At 60.6% G+C, this 21,904-nt stretch overlaps 1 protein-coding gene across 6 annotated transcripts in view; it reads left to right on the top strand.

Moving 5' to 3' along the window:
- VAV2 (vav guanine nucleotide exchange factor 2) overlaps window positions 1-21,904 on the top strand; it is a 165,608-nt gene that overhangs the window by 74,846 nt on the left and 68,858 nt on the right. For all 6 annotated transcript variants that reach the window (XR_006210454.1, XM_042964033.1, XM_042964034.1 and 3 more), the window contains exon 3: window positions 11,910-11,968. Coding sequence is in view for 5 of the 6 variants with exons in the window: in XM_042964033.1 (XP_042819967.1) it covers window positions 11,910-11,968 (59 nt within the window). In the remaining variant the exon portion in view is untranslated. The remainder of the gene's footprint in view (window positions 1-11,909; window positions 11,969-21,904) is intronic.

Raw genomic sequence — 21,904 nt, 5'->3', positions numbered from 1 at the left:
TCTGGTTTTGACAAGGGGCACAGGAGCACTGACTGCCTTGGGTGGTTGAGGATTGAGTGAGGCAGCAGGGGAACTTCGGACTGAGCCCCGTGCTGGGCTCACGGCGGTCGGGGCTTAGGCTCCTGGTCAAGAATCAGTCTCACAAACAAGACTCGGGCTCAAAGTTAGGCTTCAGGTTCATGGTCAGGGCTCAGGCTCGCGTTAGCATCGGCTCATTCAGGCAGGTTCTGGGGAGTAGTACTGTGTTCCGAGCACTGCTCCTGAGCTATGGCGGAGTGGGATGGCCAGGTTGGCGAGTAAACACTTGAGAATGCGGATCCCAGCCTGTGGGGGCTGTGGCTTGGCATCCCTTGGGGTTGTACCTGGAGGACTGTCCCCATCCCAGCCCCCAGCTGTCCCCGGGGTTGGTCGTGGGCACCCTGAGGAATCCGTTCCTTGTGTCTGGCAGATCTTTATTTTTTTTTAATTTTTTTTTAATGTTTTTTATTTATTTTTGAGACAGAGAGAGACAGAGCATGAACGGGGGAGGGGCAGAGAGAGAGGGAGACACAGAATCGGAAGCAGGCTCCAGGCTCCGAGCCATCAGCCCAGAGCCCGACGCGGGGCTCGAACTCACGGACCGCGAGATCGTGACCTGAGCCGAAGCCGGACGCCCAACCGACTGAGCCACCCATAGCAGATCTTTAAATCCAAGGCGGGAGGCAGGTCACTTCTCGGTGAGAGAACGCGGAAGGTGCTCAGAAAGGGCCGAGTCGGAGAGACAGGTTCAGTCCTGGACCCGCCGCTATGGTTGTGTCGGGGCCTCAGTTTCCTCATCTGGGAAATGGGGAAGATGGCCCTGACCCCACACCACTGGGGTGGAGCCCAAGGTTGGACACGATCGGTGGAAGAGGCAGAGAGGCTGGCGTGGGCTGACGGGGCACAGGGACCCGCTCAGGCGCGGGCTGTGGAGACGCCTGCTCTCTGACCCTCGGCTCGCCGTCTCTGCTGCAAGGAAGAGGGCTAGGAAGCGTGTGGCCAGAGCCTTTCAGACAGGGCGAGGTTTCCACGCGGAGCTGGGGCTCCCTCCTGCCCCGCCCTGTGGTGTCTGTAATGCCGTTGGCATCTGAAGCCCTGGGCCGTGGGGATTTTTGCACCTTCGGGTGGTGATTCACAGCACTGGGCAGCTGGTTCGTGGCCCCTCCTCGGATCAGAGGGGAGATGTGGTGCCGCTTGTCTGTCGGAGGCGCCTCCTACGTTTTGACGCACCCTTGTCCCACCTCTTACCTGTCTGGCCGGGGAGAGGAGGCGGTCTGTGCTCTCCCGCGGCTGCAGTGGGCGCGCATTCACAGGTGACCGGTGGCCCACCCCGCCAGCTCCCGGAAGCCCCCGTCGTGGCTGGGGGGGCTCGCTGGCCTCCGTGGAGCTGCAGGGCCCCCCTTGATCGCGGCCGCCGCTGTCAGCCCACGTCCGGAGCCGTCCTTTCCGGGGCAGGGCTGGGCCAGAGAGTGGGGGGCGGGGGGGCCCAGACGAGCCGAGTCTGTCTCAGGTCGCTGCTTGTCTGCCTCGAATCCCCGGGGCCTCAGTGACTCCTCCGTAAAATGGGGGGGGGGGGTAGAGCAGAAGTGTCTCGTGGAGGGCTTGGGGGGATAAAATGAAACGGACCTGGTAGAGACCCAGATACCAGCTCTAGTTGTTAATGGAGCCGTGTCAGGGAGGCCAAGAGCCTGGAGCTCCAGAGGGATCTCGTGAAAGTTCGTGGGGGGCCCTCGCAGGTCACCTGCAACCTCCTGGCTGGGTTTAGGTTTCCCATTTGGGCCGGGTGGCCACTGCGCCTTTTCCACCCAGGATTTTAAGTTTCCCCGACTGGTTCCTGCCTATCTTCCTGGTCAGGCACAGCTGAAGTTCACGCCGTCTCCCAGCCCGGTGACCACAGAGCATTTGACTGATGTCACGGATCAGGGACAGTAGACAGTCAGTGCTCAGAGGGACTCTGGAGACCTCGAGGTCTCGGTGTTTCCCCGGGTGGGCTCGAGTCTCTCCTTGCATGTGCTGGATCTTTCTGACAGGCAGAGCTGGCTCAGAGCACCGCCTGTCAGTAGAGAGAGCTTCAGAGGCCGCCTCTGGCTTGAGCAGGAGAGAGCGCTGCGTTTGATTAGTGACGTGTGGCAAGCATTTGCCGCCTCCTACGTATCGTGTTCCCCTTATTCCGTAGATGGGGAAACTGAGGCTCAAGTAGTCAGTGGCGGGTTTAAGACTTAACCCCCGCCTCTGGCATTTTGTCCTGGTTTGTGGCTCTCTGCCCCGTACCTACGATTACAAGTTAATTAGACCAACTTCTCTAACTTGCCCGGCGCAAGTCGGCGCTCAATGTGTGAGTCCCATTAGCATCATTCGTTCAGTCCGTAGCTACTCTGGCCATCGGCTCCTACAGAGTCCAGGATCCAGGGCTGCTGGTTCCTGAGGCTCAGGACGGCCTCTGCCGCTTGCTTGTGAGGTCTCCAGTGAGCACAGGACGTGCAGCTAGATTGGGGGTTCGTTTCGAGTCGTGCGGAAGCCTCAGTGCGAGCCCAGGAAAGAGGAGAGGGCCGGTGCCACAGTGTCCACAGACTCTGCCTCTCTGTCCTGTCTCTTTCTTTGCTCCTAAGACTCGCTTTTGAGCTCCGACCCTCTTTCTAGCACGGCCAGACCCTCCTTCCGTGCGTTCCCCTCCGAAGTTGCCGCCTTTCACCGGCTCCCGTGAGTGGCGCTTTTCGTTCTGCCGCTTGGGCGTCTTGGGGCCTGCGGCCCGGCTCACCCCTGTCCCCTGCGCGCACTCGGCCCCTTGCAGGAAAGCTGTGCCGGCTGCTGTGCGGGACGCAGCGGCTGACAGGCGGCCGTGTTTCCCGTCTGCTTTGGTTTGTCTGGCTGCTCCGGGCGGGGGCGGGGAGGGGGGGGTGTGTTGCAAAGCCTGACTACGGGGTTTGTGACGAATCACACCCCAGCGGCCACTCCTCATCCTGAAGGCAGCAGCGCTGAGTTTGTTCTGACCTTGCTGGCCATGTGAACACAGAAAAAACCAGAAGGGCGACGGTGGGGCCGAGCGGGGTGGCGGGGGGGGGGGGGAGGGGGGACGCAATTCATGACAACTTGCTTCTGCATATGCAGCAGCGTTAGCCGCAGATTTCCCAGGCAGATTGGGGAGTTTCCGGGGCAACGTGTTTAAATGAGGTTCGCAGTCTTGCCGTTTGGCTCCGTTGAGCCGTGAGCCGTGTGTGTGCGCGTGTCTGCGTGTGTTTCCAGATGTGTGGTAATGGCTGATAAGGAAGGCCTGCGGGCTTGAGCCTGGTCTGTGCGATTCCTGCTTATTGACTCCTAATGACAGCAAGTGCCTTGGGGCCAGGAAGCCCTCCTGACCAGTACGGGCTTTGCGAGCGAGCTGGGTGTGACGGGCACAGACGTCCGCCAGCTCTCGCCCACCTCGTCGTCGGCACGAAGAAGCCCCGGGTCCCTCTTAAAGGCCGGCTCGCATCTGTCTTTGTTGTCCTTCTGGATCCTTCCTGCCCGTGCTTCTCCATCGAGGACCTCGGGGAACCTAGGTGGCCTTGCTGGGTGCCACCTCGCAGTGCCAGCTGAATGCTAGCCGTGACACGGTCCCCGTACTGTGGTTCCCGAGCGTCCCGTTCGTATCGCCTTCCCGTGGCAGTGATGCGTCTGTTCTCCTGTTTCGTGGCGTAGGCGTTTGTCAGCTCTGCAAACTACTTTTTTATGGTACGTGTTAGCGTGTCAGCCTTTATTCCGAGGGGTATTGATTCTCACGCTTGCAGAGAAACAGCGTTTCCACATAAAGAGCTCATACCCTGGAGGACTTCTGTCTTCTACATTCGGGATAATAGAAGACTTGAAAGCAGAAAACAAACACGGAAAACCTTGGCTCACGTTTCGAGTCCCAGTGGAAAAGGGAGGTGTGGTGGAGGCTCGCCCGGGAGACAGCAAACCTTCAGGGAAGTTCCGGGTGGGCAGAGCGTGTTCACACGTGCGTGTGTGTGTGTGTGTCTGTGTGGTCTCTGCCCCAGGAAGACCTTCAGGGACCCGGCTGATGGAGGCCTCACCACCTTTAACGTGGGCACTGTGAGGTTGCCCGGAGGCGGGAGGTTTCGTGAGCCAGGCCTGCAAGCGGCCCCCTTGACGTCTGCTCCCATCCACTGCGTGGCCCTCGGGAACCGCAGGAGAGCCTGGCAAGTGTCCAGCCAGGCCCCAAAGGAGGGGTATGAGGTCTTGTGCCCAGCTGCAGGCTCCGGCGGGGCGGTGGAGGGGCAGGTTTGGGTCATGTGGATGTAGGTTTGGTTCCTGAATCGGCCACTTATTGCTGGGTGACCTGGGACAAGATCCGTATTCAGTCCAGTCCCCAGGGTCTGTCTCTAATAATGGGGAGTTGGGGGAAGGGAAGAACACATACGGGAATGTTGTTTGTGTCGTGCATATCTTAGTGCACAGTATATACTAAGTGCTCAAGAAGTGGTAGCTCGTGTTCTGACATTTAAGAGGTGGGAATAGGGAGGCAGGTTCTCTTTGGGTCTTTTGCTGCTGATCCTGTCTGTCCATCTACCCGTCTGTCCATCTACCCGTCTGTCCACCCATCCATCCATCCATCCATCCATCCATCCATCCACATACCCAGTTTATCCTCATCCACCCATCCATCCCCAGACCCATCCATCTACCCATCCAGCCATCCATTCACCCATGCACCCATCCGTCTATCCATGCACCCACACATCTACCCATGTACCCATCCATCTACCCTCAGACCCATCTATTCATCTACACACCCATCCATCTATCCACACACCCACACATCCACCCATTCACCCATTCACCCATCCATTCACCAATGCACCCATCCATCTATCCACACATCCACACATCTACCCATCCATTCACCCATTCACCCATTCACCCACCCATCCATTCATCTACACACCCATCCATTCACCCACGCACCCATCCATCTATCCACACATCCACACATCCACCCATCCACCCATCCATTCACCCACACACCCATCCATCTATCCACACATCCACACATCTACCCATCCATTCACCCACACACCCATCCCTACGTGTGTGCGCCCATCCATTTATCCCCGCACCCATATCCCCAGACATCCTTTGAGCATTCTAAGGTCATTCTGTGTCTCAAGCCCGTCATATAAACTCAGTAGTGGGCTGCAGTTTTTCTCACCCATGAAGTGAAGAAGCAATTCAGAGCCTGGTTTTGAAGGTCAGATGTGATGCTAGCCCCAAAAGAGCTTGGAAAAAGCTTCATGAGGGACATGAGCTGTGTCAGGTGCCCAGAAGGCCTGAAGAGAGCTGGAGTAGCCGTGGGCATCCTCAGCAGAGGGCATAGCCCGCCGGGTTGTGTTCCTGTGCACCCTTGGAACCATGGTCTCTGCCACCTGTAGGGAAAGGGGAGAGTGTGGAGGTTGAAAGACATTTTGTTGCGGACCCTCCCCCTCAGAGGTTCAGTGGGGTGGGTAATAGGAGTGTCTCTCTCAGCCACTGTTGACCAGCTGTGTAAGCTTGAGCAAGTTCCCTGGTTTGGGGTCTTGGTTTCCTGTCTGTGAAATGGGCAAGCAATCAGTCCAGTCTAGTGTCTCTCATGGGGGGAGCTGTCCTGGGGCTCAGAAGTTTCATGAAATGCCCCGAGCTATGTCAGCACAGTCCTGTGCCCCAGGGCAGGCTCTCAGCTGCAGGGCTGGGAAGGGGGTGCTGACCAGTGTTCCCTTCAGCACGACAGGGTACCTGTGGCCCTGTGGCCGCCTTGAGAATTTCCCCAGGTGGGACTTTAACGTGAACAAGGCAGTGGAATGTGAGAAAGAGCTGACTGCTCCGTCCTGCTCCCCCTTCTCCTGGCCTCTGTCCGAAGTGAATTTGAGGCCTTGGGTGGGCAAGAACCCAGGAGATCCTCCTGAGAAGTAGGGTCCCTACTGAGCCATCCACAAGGACTGCAGGAAAGCCTCTGGTTTCTCTGGCAGGGGTTATACGTGGTGGGTGTACTCTGTGAAGACAGTGGGGATTACATCATTGAGAAAACCCAGCTTGGCTCCAACTCTCAAGGAGCTCACAGACCAGAGTGGTGTGGAAACCCCTCACTGGGGCTGCAGGCCCCACTTATAAGCCTTATAAGGGGAAGGCCCACTTATAAGCCTTCCGCTGTCATGTGGTCATTCACTTTTTCCTTCTGTTGTTCCTTCCGTCCTTCCTTCCTTCCTTCCTTCCTTCCTTCTACCCATCTGTCTGTCCTTCTACAATACATTCATCTATCCATGCATCCTCCCTTCTTTCCATCCATCTATCCATCCATCTGTCCATCTGTCCACTTGTCCATTCATTCATCCATCTGTCCGTCCATCTATCCATCCATCCATCCATCCATCATCTATCCATCTGTCCATCTATCCATTCATCCATTCATTCATCCATCCATCTGTCTGTCCGTCCATCCATCCATCATCCATCCATCTATCCATCCATCTGTCCATCTGTCCATTCGTCCATTCATTCATCCGTCTGTCCGTCCATCCATCCATCCATCCATCATCCATCCATCTGTCCATCCATCTGTCCATCCATCTGTCCATCTATCCATGCATCCTCCCTTCTTTCCATCCATCTATCCATCCATCTGTCCATTCGTCCATTCATTCATCCATCCATCCGTCTGTCCATCTATCCATCCATCCATCCATCTATCCATCCATATGTCCATCTGTCCATTCGTCCATTCATTCATCCATCCATCTGTCCGTCCGTCCATCCATCCATCCATCCATCCATCATCCATCATCCATCCATCTGTCCATCCATCTGCCCATTCGTTCATTCATCCATCCTTCCTCCCTCCCATCCTTCCTCCCATCCTTCCTCCCTCCCATCCTTCCAACCTTCCTTCCTTCCTTCCTTCCTTCCTTCCTTCCTTCCTTCCTTCCTTCCTTCCTTCCATTGACCCATGTATCCATCTAGGCACATCAACATTTGCCAGGTAACGTCTGTGTGCAGGTACTTGGAATATAAAGTTCAAAGGCGCAGCTCCACATGCTGATACATTTCAAGGAGGTCCTGTGTCGAGTACTCCTTAGGTTCACAACAGTGAGGGTCCTGATCAGCTGCAGCTTGAGTGGACACCCTGCTGCTGTGCCCTCTGGGTGGGGGTGGGGTGGGGTGGAGAGCGGTGTTTTTCGACCAGTTTGCAATAGCTGTGGTGTAGTGAGAGGGAACCCGGCCCGTATTTCCACCTTCAGGTCCAGAGTCAGAGCCTTTTGGTTTAAATAGCACGTTTTATTGACAGGACAATTCAGGGAGGGTCTGCACCCGGGGTGGGACACCAGCAGACTGTTGTTTTTAAATACCATCTGCCCCCACTGTACTTTGTAGGAAAATATAAAGCTACAGCCAGGGAAGCAAACTGCACAATCACTCTGTCACTGCCTAACGTGTTGTGCATTTCCGCCCGTCTCTTTTTAAGGAGTATATAATTTTAAAAATTAGACTCTATCGATTGTACATGTTTTACAACTTGTTCCTTTCACCGAAGGGATTCATGAATACGTTTTATATCAACAAATTCCCTGCCGCGACATCAGTTTGCACGGCGGCTCGGAATCCCCTGTGCGGCTGTGTCTGGCTTCTTTTCTCCCCGAGCCTGGTGTTGGCCAAGTCAGGCTGCCGGTGGATTTTTGGAGCATTTGTAGATTGCTGCAGGGGCACCTCTGGAACGAAATGGCTCCACACATAAAAGAGCGGGGACTCAGAGTCATCTTAAGGACACCAGGGCAGCGCGGACTTGCTCCTCCTGGCCGGAGAGCTGGATGGTTTCCACCGCCCTTCTTGGAAGGATTTGCTGGAGGCCCAACCAGGTGCCCCTCAGGGACACATCTTGCAGGCTGCCTGCCCACCTCTTCATGCCTGAGCGAGATTATAAGCTGAAGCACAGAGGCTGGCCTGGGGTGCTCGTTCGGGGTTCCTCAGGGGCTAGCGGGACGAGCTTCGTCAGCCCGTTGCTTGTGGGGGAAGGTGAGGGCCCCCCAGGGGCAGAGGTCCTGGGAGCCCCTTTCTGGAACTCTGGGCTCGGCGAGGTCTGCACTGGACGCTGCTCTGCCCTAGATCCCCCCTTAGCTTCCCGGGGTCCAGACCACGTGTCCTTTCCCCAGAAGTCCCTCCTGCCCCCTCTGCTTGACTGTCCATTCCCTTCAGCGGCTCTGTGCTTCTCAGGCCGTCCGGAGATGGATACCCGGGTCACTCTCCTTGCCCTTCTGCAGGCCTCGACCTGCAGGGGCTGCCTGTCGGACCCCGTCCCTGGGGCCGGGGTGCCCAACCTCGGCCCCACATCTGGGCCACCCGGGGCCCTAAACAGATTCCTGGGCCCCGCTCTCTTCCGTTCCAGAGCCTCCGCAGGTGGGCCCGGGGTGCCGGGTCTGCGTTCCGAAACTCCGCCAGTGAGCGAGCAAGCTGGTGGGCTGCTGGTGTCAGGGAACGTGTCCAGCCCGAGAGTGGAGCTGGTGGAGAGCGTGTGGTCAGAGCGGGCCGCGGCTGGGCGGGGACGGACCCAAGACCTCCACCCCGGGTGCACACCCCACACCTCTGCCCGGTGTCCCCTGGGCTGCCCCATCCGCCCCTTGCCCCTTCCTTGGCCGCGCATGTGGCTCCTCCCAGTGGGCCTGGGCCTCTGGGGACGAGTCCTTCTGCTGTGACCCCCTGCCCCGCCCTGGGCACACCTTCCTTGGCCCCAGTGAAGTGGTCGGTGATCGGTGATCGCTGAGCCCAAAGGCTTGAGCTGGTTGTGGACGGGGAGGAGGGGAAGCCGTTCCATTCATTAACAGAGGCAGGCGAGAAGTGGAGATAAAAGTTGGGAAAATGTCATCCTTTGACATTTACGTTTTCAGGAGAGCTGGAGGGGCCGTGGGCTGGGAGGTGTTTGATCATCGCCCAGCCCCTCCGTCCCGGGACGGGGCCGCCGGCCAGGGGCGCTGTGGGGCCCACGCAGGCTCCTTGCTCCCCTGCAGGGAGGTGCGTCCTGCGCCCTGTCTTTCCCCGGGGGGCTGCCGCCACCCCTCGTCTGACCCCACGACTGTCTCGGGAGGCCCCACGCCTGCTCCCGGCAGCCCCTGCCCTCGGTCACTGCAGTGGCGGTCCCTGCGGTGGGCTCCCCCCCGCAAAGCACTCCTGTTTCTGCACAGATGCCAGCAGGGAGCACGCAGCCCAGGCAGACCCAGGACCAGGGCACCTCCGGGAGAGATGTTGACCCTGGCTCGACGGGAACCCAGAGCCGAGTCCCTCACAACTGCCGATGACAGATTCCAGCCTGGAGCAGAGTGTCTGTGGGCTCGGGGCGGAGAAGCCACTGTGTCTTCTGCTGGGACGGTGGGCGCGTGGACACGTCAGAGACCTGTCCCCTGGCTTTGGCTGGCTCCCCTGCGGCAGCCCCTCCGCGCCTGGGGCTCCCTCTGTATGGGGCAGAGGCTTTGTGCTAACTCCAGGTCAGGAGACAGGTTCCGTCTCCTGGGCCAGGGCTGACCGTTGGCTGCCGAGCGTGGGATCTGCCAGGAGGACTCTGGCCCCTGTCCGGCCGGCTGGGGAGGAGTGCGGCAGGATTAACAACGTCAGCCGTGGAGGTTTGGGAGCGGGTGGCTTGTGCCCCCGAGCCCTTCAAGCTCTGCCATTCATTCCTAGCTTCTAGCAAATAACCGTAAGCACATAGCAATAATGCTTTACGTTTTGTTCTCCCTGAACGCCTGGAGCTCTCACGAGCTGAGAGTAACAGCCAGAGCCAGGAGGCTCATTACTCGCGAAATACCCTTGGAGTACACGGGCGCGGGGCCGTGGCCGGGCCAGCCGAGTCCTCTCTGGGGAGGCACAGAAGGACCCCGACGTTCTGCAGTTTCCTGACTCCCACGGCCCGGCCCCTCAAGTGTGGCCACCTCCGGGAAGACCCCTCACAGCACTTACCTCGTTGGCCGAGGTCGCGGACTGAGCAAAGGGGCTTTCTGTACGGCTTGGGTTTTTCCCTCCCGTTCAGAAAATTGCAGCTAAAACAAGTCTGTGAAATGCGTCTCAGCTGGGGGCTTTAGGCAAGAGACCTTGCCTCAGTTTCCCAGGCTCCCAAATGTGCATAGCAGGCCTGGCCGGGTAGGGTGAGGATTCCCCAGGACGGTGCCCGTAAAAGGCCCAATGGGCTCGCTTCCTGGGGCAGCCGGCAGCCGGCAGGGGTGTGCGTGGCTTTAGCCGGTGGTCATCGTGGGCCATGTTCATGGGCCCTGTCGCCAGACACACACAGACTGTACCCACGCGCGCGCGCGCGCACACACACACACACACACACACACACACACACACGCACACAGGCGGGCCCATGCACGCTTACACAAGGAAGCCTGAAAGCCCAGGCTTGCGTCTGCTTCGTCAGCATGTGACGTCTGGCACAGCAGGTGCCCCGTGAATTCTGTAACGAATCGTGAGCAGCTCCATGCGTTTTATTTTATTTTACTTTTATTTTATCTTATTTTATTTTATTTATTTTTAATTAACCAATTTATTTTTTTAACGTTCACTTATTTTTTGAGAGAGAGATACAGTGTGAGCAGGAGAGGGCAGAGAGGGGGAGACACAGAATCCGAAGCAGGCTCCAGGCTCCGAGCTGTCCGCACAGAGCCCGACGCGGGGCTCGAACTCACAAACCGTGAGATCATGACCTGAGCCGAAGTCGGACGCTTAACCGACTGAGCCACCCAGGTGCCCCGTGTTTTTTTTTTATTTGTTTAAAAACATTTATTTATTTTTGACAGAGAGAGAGTGAGAGAGAGCGCACACAAGCGGGAGGGGCAGAGAGAGAGGGAGACAGAGGATCCCAAGCAGGCTCTGTGCTGAGAACAGAGACCCTGACGCAGGGCTCGAACTCACAGACCGCAAAATCACGACCTGAGCCGAAGTCAGATACCTAACTGAGCCACCCAGGCGCCCCTCATGCGTTTTATACTCTGTGCTCCGGGGCGGCCACTCCCCTCTCTCTGCCTCAGTTTCCCCGTAACCCTCTGTGGAGCCTCATGCCTGCTTGCTGCCTGTTGGGTGTAACTGTGTTGGGGCTTCTGAGGCTGGGGGACAGGCGGGCCCCATGTGTCTGGAGGGGGCTGCCTGGGGCACAGGGCAGGACGGGTGTGGCCGGGGGCAGCCAAGAAGGAACGGCCACTGCTCATGGTTCAGCACTTGAGAACCTCTGCCCTGACAAGCACGTTGGTCTGGGGAGATAGCGCTCGGATCCCCTCATGCGGGCTGAGCCTGGTTCCTTTCGCCCTGACCCTTTGAGGGGGCCAGGCATCAGTTTAGAAGGTCAGATGGAGGGAGGAGGGGCCAAAGGGGAGGGAGCACCGCGTCAGCGCTGCGCCCCAAGCTGCCGTGTAACTTCGGGCAAGTCGCTTGACTTCTCTGGACCTCTCCCAATCTCTGAACTGGGTCAGCACCTACTGGGAACATGCTGTGAATCATCCGGTAGCTTCCAGAACAGCAGCATGGGATGAGCACTTTGTAAGCGTGACGCCCGTTAGGACTGTCAGCGGCCCCGACGAGGTCAGCCCCCCCCCACCCCCCCCCGTGTGGGTGAGGACGCGGCCCTGCCTGGGGTTAGTAGCTGGCGCCCGGAGGGCGGAACCGGTGAGCCCGGCCCCGCTCCTCCGCACGGCCCTCGGCGAACCTTGGTGCGCAACACATCTTGTGCCATACGCAACATAGGTATCCAGCCTGCAAACGTTACACGGTGTGTGTGGCAGTGTTCTTTTGCCAAGACGAGATGTGCTTAGTGAACAGCTCTCTGTGCACAATACCCTTCGTTGTGGTTCTGCGATGACTTCCTGGTTTCTCGTGGAATGACAGAAGCGTCTTTCTGGTCTCCCCAGGTCATCTCTGCCGTGTCCAGACTCTCCCTGCACCACGTGGCCCAGAACAAAGGGATCAGGTGAGCTCATCGGCGCTGACGAGTGCCGCCCTCTCGTCCTCCCCGCCACCCGCGTGCCTGGCCTCAGATATTAGAGTTTTCAGCAGATATCCTCAGCCCGTGGCCTTATCATGAATTTTCAACGTGGTCTCGTGTCGCCTGTTGGCAACAGGAAGGGGCGGCGGCAGGGGGCGGGGTGGGGGGGGGGCCCTCCGCTTCCCACCAGGGAGATCTTGCATGCGTGTTCGACTGATGGCTGCGAAATCCCTTTCGATTTCGGTAATAAGATCAGCAAATTAATCCTTTCACAGATCATTGCCTACCTAAGCACACTCCCCACGCATCACAACCAGGGGGGGGGGGCTCTGCCGTGAGGGTGGAGACCCGTCCCGCGGGGTGGGGGGGCCTCAAGTCCCTGGGTTGGACTTCTCACTCCCGGTTTTACTGCTTTCAAAGCTCAGCCTCAGAGAATCCTGTCACCCCTGCGGTTTGGCCTCTGGTCCCCGACACGGGACTGGGCACGCAGGCAGCCGGGACAGGGGAGGGCAGCCCCAGTGAGATTCTGGCCCACAGGCATGGGGTCAGGGAGACGTCTAAATGGGGATCAGGTTCCAGGTCGGGTGGGGACAAGCAGAGGACGTGCCCTTCCTCAGTGTCCCTGGAGGACATGGGCCCAAAGGGTGGGGATGAGAGGTTTGGGAACCCGAAACAGCCCCATCTGAGGGTGGAGGGCCGTGGGGTCACGCCTGGGTGCCAGCGACATCGTGAGGGTGGTCTCTACGGGAGGGACTTCCCAGCAGCTGTGTGGCCTGAGTCTGGGGTCCCAGGACCAGGCCAGCCCGGCCGCCCCTTGGTGGGGCTGTTTGCACAGATTCAGAGAGTCACCGGGACAGATGCAAAGGTTAGGGCCCCCCCCATCACTGGAATGTCATTTGTTGTATTGTCAGAGAGAGAGTCCTTTGAACTGGGGGTTTTTGTTTTTTGTTGTAAGTCAGAGACAGGATAGGCTCTTCAAAAATGCCTCTAGACTCTCTGCTGAATGCATACAAAAGGGCATCTATAACACGTTTAGGGTAATGCCATAAGACAAGGCTCACACCCTGGGACACCAGTGACACCTGGACGCCCCCCCCGCCCCCCCCAGCATCACCCGCTGGTATTCAGGGGCGCTTCTGTGAGGTCCGCAGCAGGGACAGTTCAAAACCGCTAACTCAGAGTACGTGTGGTATTTCTGGATAGGAAGGAGCACGTAGGTTTGGTGTTTTGGCTTTTTTCTGGAAACGATCGTCCGTCGGCTCTCCCGCTGGCGGCCCTCCCGCTAGCCCGAGCCGCCACGGGTGTTGCTGTCGCACTTCCAGTGTGTTTCTCGCCTGGACGCGTGTCTGCGTGCCCACGTGGGCGCGAGTGACGTCCGTGCAGCTGCACTTGGTCGCGTCATTTGCTCGTTGACGGAAGGCTAGAGCCTGATCTCTTCTCTGTGTCCATTTGGAGCCCGGTTACATCCGGGGGCACGCGGACCCGCCTGGCTTTGCCCTGGACGGGCCGCCCTGCTGCCTTCCAGGCTCTCCGTGCCCGTGCCTCCAGAGCCCGAGGCCGAGTTAACCCTTCAGGGCACCGGGAGGAGGAGGAAGTGAGGGGTAGGGGGGAGGCATTTGCAGCGCAAGAAAGGTCAGGGCCTCCCCCCCGCCCACCTCCGTGGACCGGCACCCTCTGCAGAGAGAGCTCCCGCCTCTCACCTGCGCGCCCTCCTGCCCTCGTGGCCCCGGGACGGTGGGGCTGCCTGGGCACAGCACGCCGAGTCCCCCGCACAGGCTGGGATTCCCACAGGTGACTGGGGATTCTGGGAACCACCAGTGCTCTGCAGCTCCTGTGAATTTAGGAGCAATTTCACAGCGTTACTCATTTCCTGAGGTTTCGGCTTGGCCAGACCCTTTCCCTTTTTGAAAAGCCAGCCACCAAGCCCGCAGCCCTGAAGAGCGTCTTCCCCGTTTGTTTCGTGGCTGGATAGGAGCCCAGCGTGCTCCTTTAGAAAAATGATCATTTTTACAGCCGTTGCACTTTGCATAATGAGCTGATTTTCCGTAAAAGCCCCGATTATACTTCTCAGAGGCTGATGAATAGGGGACTTAATCTGAGGGCCCCACCCTGGGGCCGGCCGGAGGACCAGAAGTGAGGTTGGGGTGGGGTGGGGGGGCGCGTGCAGGGCCTTGTCACAGCCAGAGCTGGCCATCCAGAGTGAGGAACGTCCCGTGGGGGGTCATCACCGCATGGGGGGCAGAGGAAAGGGCAAAGGGCAGAACTCTCCCTGTTACTGAAGCCGGCAGGTGAGGCCAAGGAACCCCCAGCCCACGAAGGTCACCTCTGCCAGCCACCTGCTCGCCCAGTGGCCTTACGCAGGGATGCTCTTGGGGCCTCTGTCTCTTCTTCTGTAGCTGGGAAGGGTCCCCTGCTGGGCAGAGTCACCGTGAGCCTACTCACTGCACGGCACCTGACACCCCGTGGATGCCCAAGGCGCTGGCCGGGGTGGTGGGCTGACAGGGGGCCCCCAAAAGCTACACCCCCCTCCTGGCTCCTGGCCCTAATGTGACAGGGAAGGGGTTCTCTGCAGGTGCAATCAGGTTGTTATAGATGTGATTATATCGTAAGGAAAAGAGGGGGGCAGGAGGGTGGGAGCGGAGCAAGGAGACGAGACGACAGAGCAGAGGTTGGGGCGATGTGGCCACAAGCCGAGGAATGCTGGGGTCTTAGGGAAAGGCAAGGAGCTTCCAGGCCACGAAGGGGGGCGTGGCCACTGCCACCGGCCCCGTGGCTCCCCCAGCACACTGCCTCCTGCCTGTTCTTGTGACCCCACAACTCTGCTTTTGAAGGTTAATATGGGCTGCCTGGGGGTCCTCATGCTTGGTCTTTTCCTCCAGTCTGAGAGACCCCAGACCCATTTGAGGGGGGCTGTCCCGTGGGCAGGCTGCAGGGTGGCTGGGTGGGTGGGGCAGGGACAGGGGTGGGAGAGACCCGTCTGCCCCCAGGCCCCAGCTAGCTGGGACGTCCTTTTTCAATTTCAAGTGAATTCTCAGAATGTCAGACACACCGGATCCAAATCTGAGCGCGGGAAAGTGTTCTGGAACTGCAAAGAAGTCCCTCTTGTCCCGTCGCTGGCTGCAGAAGACCTGTCCTTGGTCTTCCTGCGTCAGGGGAACGGGGAGTGAGCCTTCACCCCGGATGCTCTCCTGGGTTGCAGACATAAGGCGAAGGAGCTCGGGCAGGGGTCAGCCTTGCTGCCCGAGGGGTCTCCCGAGGACGTGTCCCGTCTTGGCCTGAAGCCAGCGTCTCTGTGGGATGGTGGGGGATCCTGTGCACCCTGTGTTTCTAGGCAGGAGAGGCAGGACCTCCCTCCATCCTCAAAGGGGCTCCTCCCCAAGTAAAGGTCATGTCCTGCCGCGGGGCTCTCTGTGTCGGTGACGTCGGCCGTGGCTCTCTCGGGCACAGTCCCCAGCTCTCTCCGCTGTCCCCCTCCCTGCCGATGTCCCTTTCTCGTCTGGTGCCACCTGGTTAATTCCAGGTGATGGGACTGTGCACGAGAGAGGCTTGGATGGAAAGTGGTGATTTTCACGTGCTTATAGCTCATTCTGTGGCAAGATGGTTTTAATGGTCCCACTTGGTGACACCAGGCACCTGGCCACTTGTCCTCAGTGGAGAACCGCGTTCCTCTCCTTTCATGATGACCGCGGGGCTGGCACCGTTGTGTTGGCCGTGGGGGAGTCATTGGAAGACACGAGACTCCTTCCCGAGAGGGGCTCCCATGAGGCCACCTGTGGGCTGTTGGGGGTCTCGGATGCGCCCAGCCTCCCCTGGCGGCTCGGTCCTGCTGGTGCCTGCCCCGCACCCCGTGCCCCACTCGTCCCGCCAGGGTGAGCGAGGTCGTCGGTCGGTGTCACGTGCAGAGCCCCAGCCTGGCCTGGTTGCTGCCTCACTCCCCGCATCTGCCGGGGCCGCTGCTCAGGTCTCCAGGCTTCGGCCGAATGAGCCGTGTCAGAGCGTGTGTGTGTGTGTGTGCATGTGTGCCTGGCGTGTTCCCTGCGTGTTTTCTCGCACACCGCACTGGGACTGCCCACTCACGTGTGCATCCTGGTGTCTTGTCCATCAGCGTGCCGGCAGCTGAACCTGCACGCGGATGTGCCAGCCGGGGCGGCGGGGGCCCAGAGTGCTCCAGATCCTCCCTCGGGGCTCCGTGGAAGGTTCTAGAAGGGATGGCACGCCTAGTGGTGAAGGCAGGGGTGGGAAGAAAGGTGGGCAGGCAAGGAAGGCAGAGGTGTTTGGCCATCTTGCCTGGGCAGCGTCGGAGGAGAGAGTGTGGGCAGGGGGAGGGGGGGACCTTCTGGTTTAAGGGTCCCGGAGCTGGTGTGGCAGCCGGGCCGGTGACAGGGCCGTCACTGCAGGGGTGGGGGGTGCTTCATGCAGCACAGGGGGCTTGTGTTGTGTGGGCCAGGCCCCAGCGTGGGCAGGGGGGCAGATGTGGCTGTGGCTCAGCTCTGGCCTGGCCCGTGTGTGTCACACAGAACCTGCCTCCGAGAAGGAGGGGCTGCCAGGACAGGGCCCATCCCAGTGGGGATGAGGGCGCCTTTTCCGTTCACCTGACAAAGTGACACCAGCTCGTCCTGCTTGTCCTGCTTCGGAGCCCCTCCTGGGAAGGACTCTCGCGGCATTCCCTCCAGCCTCCTGTCCCCTCTCTCCCCAACTTGGTGACGGTGGCCCACTGTCAGGGATGAGGGGAGGCCTCGGGGCAGAGAGGAGAACAACACGCTGACCTCGGTGGCACTGAGGCCGTGTCCTGTCCACACCGGCCACCAGGACAGAGCTCCCGGGCGGCAGCCCACCGTCCTTCCTCTGGACACCCGAGTGGTTGTCACCTGCAGGTGAGATCCGGCCACCATGTCAGGACCAAGTGGAAAAGCCGGGCAGCCGGGCATGGTGGCTGGCGCCTGACGAACGGCAGCCAGGTGACTTTTGCAGTGAGTCTCTCCCAAGACCCCGGGAGGGACCCTGCCTCCTCTTGTCACCTCCCCCCAACGGGATTCCCGGGGAACCCTCGGTGCACTTGTCTCCGCCACTCCACTGTGGGCACCGGGGCTGGAAGGACACACGCTTGTTCAAAATGTATTAACGGGCCGTCTTGTGCCGGGACAGCGGGGAGCTGATTCATGCTGGGGACAGTGAGGAGGAGCAGGCCGGCTGCCCGGCGGGAGGGCCGTGAACCGCCAGCTGGAGCCTCCACGGCCGGCAGGGTCTCGAAAAAGACAGAGGGCCGCCGATTGCGCCCGCTCCCCTCCCGGATCTCCGGTCCTGGTGGCGGGGCTCGCGGGGTGGGGGTGGGGAGCCCCCGTGCCGTCCGCTCGCCCACAGAGCGCACTCAGCTGGCTGATCTCTCGGCCCTCCCTCCCCCACCCCGCCCTCCCATCCTCTGTTCATGCGACCAGTCGGCTCTGCATCTGTCCATCTGTCCCTCTGCCCCCCATCCATCCACCCATCTGTCCACCTGTCCCTCCGTCGATACGTCATCTGCACGCTTACCCATCCTTCTACCCACCCGAATGTCCTTCCATCCCCCCTCTGCCCATGTCACATGAACGTGGGTAGGCTGGTCTCAGCGCGGTGCTGTGACGTGGTTAAGGTCACAGCCTCGTGCCGTGGTCCAGGCCCGGCAGCGGTAAGGCGAGGCCCGGGCTGCTCCCCAGCGCAGACCAGGCGCTCGGCCGTGTTTCATCCGGGGGGGCGGACAAAGGGGTGACCCAGCTGACCTGGGCGGCGGCCAGATGCTGGGCCCGTTTCCTGCTCCTGAGCCCGTACGGACCCTTTGGTAAAGCAGCTCACAACCCCCCTGGGCCGTTGTGAACATTCAGACGACCCCCGTCGAGCCCTCCACACAGGCCCTGACAGGCGGTAGGCGGAGGGGCCGCCTCTTTGTGTCTCAGCTTCCTCGTCTGTAAACAGGGGTCTGCCCACACCCACCTGGAGGGCTGAGTGGGTTAAAGCAGGTCGTGCGCGAGTTTCCTGCTTCGAGATGGGTGGAGGGAGCGTGGGCCCTGCCTGCGGACGATCTTGGCAATGCTCACGCCTCCGAGAGCCCGGGGTCACCGCCGCGCTCGAGGTGCTCGTGGAGGACAGTCGGGGACAGCGTGCACCCAAGCCCGAGCGTCTGCTCCGGTGTGTGGCTCAGGAGCATCGCCCCAGTCCCCGCCGGGCCTTCCTGGGGCAAGTTCAGAGTCATGGCCGGGAGATGTCACTGGTGGCTGCATCGGCCTGTCCTCGCTGACAGACGTTCCTGGTGCCAAGACAAGAGACTCGCTGCTTGAGGAAAACCCCAGGAGCGTGAGCTGCCTCCCTGGCCGAGGACCTGTCTGCGCCAGGCGGTGAGACGGAAAACAAGGGCGGGGGGGCCTGGCATGTTCTCTGTGACCCTTGCAGATTCATTAGGTCCCCAGGGACAAATTTCAGACCTTTTGCCCGGCTCCCACAGCCTGGCACCTTCACGCTGGAGGGGCCCTTCATCCCTCCTTTTACATGAGGGGAAACTGAGGCCCAGAGGACCTTTCCTAACGTCCCTTACCCGAGGAAGTCAGCAGTCATTCATTCATTTGCTCATTCATTCTGTCTGTGCCTCGTGATGTCTGCCCCCAGGCCAGGTGCTGGGACACAGCCAGAACTGACTGCTGTCAGGCAGGGAGTTGGACACAGGGCCCCGGTCACAGGCAGGTGACCGTGCCACAGCAGGCCGCGGGGCAGGGCGGGATGAGTGGGGAACATGATCTGAAACCCGGAGGCACAGGGTGAAGGGCAGGCCTGAGTTAGTCGGGTCCAGGTGCCAGGTGGGATTTTCAGCCGGTGCATTAGCCCTGAGCCTGTTTCCTGGTCTCTGAAAGGGAGGCTCGTGTTGGCCGATGGTCAGAGCCCTTGGTGAGGCCCAGGGCCCAAGCAGCCCCGAGCAGTGGTTCTCAGGTGAGGCCTGAGGACGCCTTCGAAGGAGAGCCCAGACCGGGTGGGCGTGGGCCGAACGGTGGCTTTAAAAAGATACACCCCGGACCTGTGAATGTGAGCTCACTAGGGAAACCGAGGGGGCCCTAATCCGATGGCCAATGTCCTTATAAGAGACGCGTGGGAGAGAGACGCAGGCAGAGGGGCCATGTGCAGACGGAGGCAGGGACTGAAGGCCTCTGCCACAGCCCAGGGACACCGGGGGCCCCCGGGAGCCGGGAACGGCAGGAGGGAGCCCCGCCCTAGAGCCTTGCCCGGCCCTGCCCACATCTCGATTAGCATTTCCGACCTCTAGCGCTGAAAGCATGGCTTTCTGCTGTGTTCAGCCTCCCAGTTTGTGGTACTTGGTTACTGGCAGCTGCAGGACTCTCACGAAGTGGGTCTGGCTGGGCAGCGGGCTCTGGGGTGGGGGCCAGGTGGGGGCCCCAGCCTCCAGCATGCCTGGCGTGTGGAGGTGCGAAGTGCCCTTCCCAGAGGCTGATCGGTGTCCCCACCGGCCCCAACCACCGACACCTGCCCACGGCGGGGACGGGGGGGGGGGGGGGGCTCAGAGACGCCCCTGTGGTTAGCAGGGACGGGAGGCTGGGCCGGCACGGACGGCGGCTCCTTCTGCAACAGCGTTCGTTGTTGGGGGGCGGTGAGGATCTCCACCCGTACTGGGTCCAGAGCCCTCTCAACTCCTGCCCTTCCCTCTGGGGAGCGAAGATGGCTTCACTCTGCGGCAAGCCAGACGATAAAAGCCTGCCTCTTCGGCAAATGTCACCATTAAAAATTTATCGGGGCAGCTGTGCGACATTATCGGCGCGTTTTCGGAGACCAAGCAGCAAGCGTTGGCGTGCGGTGGGATTTACGCACGTGCAGAGGGGAGGTGCGGTCGTCAAAAGTGCCCGCGGAGCAGAGCGTGACGTCCTGACACGGTGGCGGTGTTGGGACTGTGGCCTGGCCGGGGGCGGTGGTGGCGCGGGGGGGGGGGGCGATGTCGTTAGCAGGGTCCCCCAGCCCAGCTCCGGGGTGATGTCTCTTGTGCTCTGTACAGCCGTGAGCCCGGCTCCCAAGCATGGGGACAGCCCGCACCTGTCGTCACCGGCAGGGGCCCCGTTTTCCCCCAGACATCACCCGGGGTGTCCGCCTCAGGGGGGGGTTCTCGTCTGTCCTGTCCCTCCTCGCCACCGGCTGCTTCTGTTAGGCTGGGCCAGGTTCTGCAGTGGCAACGGAGAGCCCCCGAGGCCCGTGACTCAGAGCAGCCAGCGTTCGTGTCTTGCCCACGCGTTACCACGGCACCTGCTCCCACGGCCAGGCCGGCGGGCGGCCTCCTGCTGGCACAGCGCGGCCGTCACGGCAGGGACGCGGCCCCGACGGCTCGTGCGCCGGCCCCTGCGGACCGTGCCCTGTCAGCGAAGCCATGATGCTTGGTGACAGGGACTCAGCCTCTCCCGCTGCTCGACGCTGCTCGTCCCCGGGGTGGGGGACTGTTGCTCCCCTTTCACAGAGGAGGAAACTGAGGCCGGGAGGCTGAGGGGCTTGCTGGAGGGGGTCTCGTGACGAGGGGGGGGGGCAGGGGAGAGGGGAGCTGAGCCGGGGCCTGAGCCCGCCCGGTCGCCCGTAGTGATCTCGCTCACCTGCTGTTCATCATGCTGAGATGCGCTGGTCCCCCCCCCCACCACGTGGCCCCCCTTTTGGCCAACACGTGGCAGTAAGTATTCTGACAGGAGAGAGGGGGGTCTTGGAATGGACCACCTTTTCTTGGCCTTCTTAGTCCCCATTTGTTCTGATCTTTTCCTCTTCTGTTTATTTTTATTTACTTATTTATTTTTATTTTTGAGAGAGAGAGAGAGACAGAGCATGTGTGGGGAAGGGGCAGACAGAGAGGGAGACACAGAATCCGAAGCAGGTTCCAGGCTGCGAGCTGTCTGCACAGAGCCCGACGCAGGGCTCGAACTCACAAACCGCGAGATCGTGACCTGAGCCGAAGTCGGATGCTCAACCGACTGAGCCACCCGGGTGCCCCTTCTGTTTATTCATTTAACTTTTGATTATTTTGAGCCCTCTTGAGCCCACCGGTCAACCCAGGGAGCTAGAACATTCCAGCTCACAGGGCCCCAGGAGACTCGGGACCCGGCCCTGCTCCCGCACCCACCACCTGCCTGCTCCTGCCTAGTTAGTTTCACTAAATCTCACGTGTAGTTTCGTCTCGTCCTCCTCGTTTTGGACGTTTGACGAAGAGAGTCCGTCAGGTTGGCTCCGGGGACTCGCTGTTTTCTCTGGCCGTCCTGTGACGCATCAGGTCGCGGTATGCGGCCCTGGGCCCTGTCCCCCGCGCCACAGCTCCCTGCGGGTCAGCGCTCCCGAGTGCCCACCCCCACCCGGGAGTCGGGGGTCTCGGCCCCGCTTTGCAGAGGGGAGGCCCCGAGGGAAGCCTCCGGCCCGGTGTCCCAGCCGGTCGGTGGTGGGGCCGGGACCCCGTCCCGTGGGAGTCAGCGGGGCGTTGGGGGCCCCGGGGCCTGGCCCCGCACTGACCCGGACACCCCAGCCCTACCAGCCTCAGTTCCCTGCAGGGCTCCATCCCCGCTTTGCGGACACTGGGTGGGAGACCTGGACGCGTCTCTACCCCGACCTGGCCCGGAGGCCCTGGCGTCCCTGATGCCGAGCTGCTCGGGGCACAGGCGCCTTGCTGGCTCTGTCCCCCGTCCCCGGTGGCGTTGGTGGCTGCAGAAAGCTGGATTTTCTGCCATGTGGAAGAATTCCCTCCTCGAGCACCCCCGGGTCCCGGGGCCCTGGACGTCACTGCGGCCTGAGAACCCGGCCGGCAGTCCTGAAGCAGGGTTTGGGTGGAACAGTGTCCAGCCGTGGCCCCTCTGATTATTATTTCCTGAAGCTGAGGCCTGGAGCCCGGCCCCGGAGCTCGGCTGGGCCCTGGGCCCTGCACACGCC

The sequence above is a fragment of the Panthera tigris genome, chromosome D4 (assembly GCF_018350195.1).
Source record: "Panthera tigris isolate Pti1 chromosome D4, P.tigris_Pti1_mat1.1, whole genome shotgun sequence".
NCBI lineage: Eukaryota > Metazoa > Chordata > Mammalia > Carnivora > Felidae > Panthera > Panthera tigris.
This window is presented reverse-complemented; position numbering and strand designations above follow the sequence as displayed.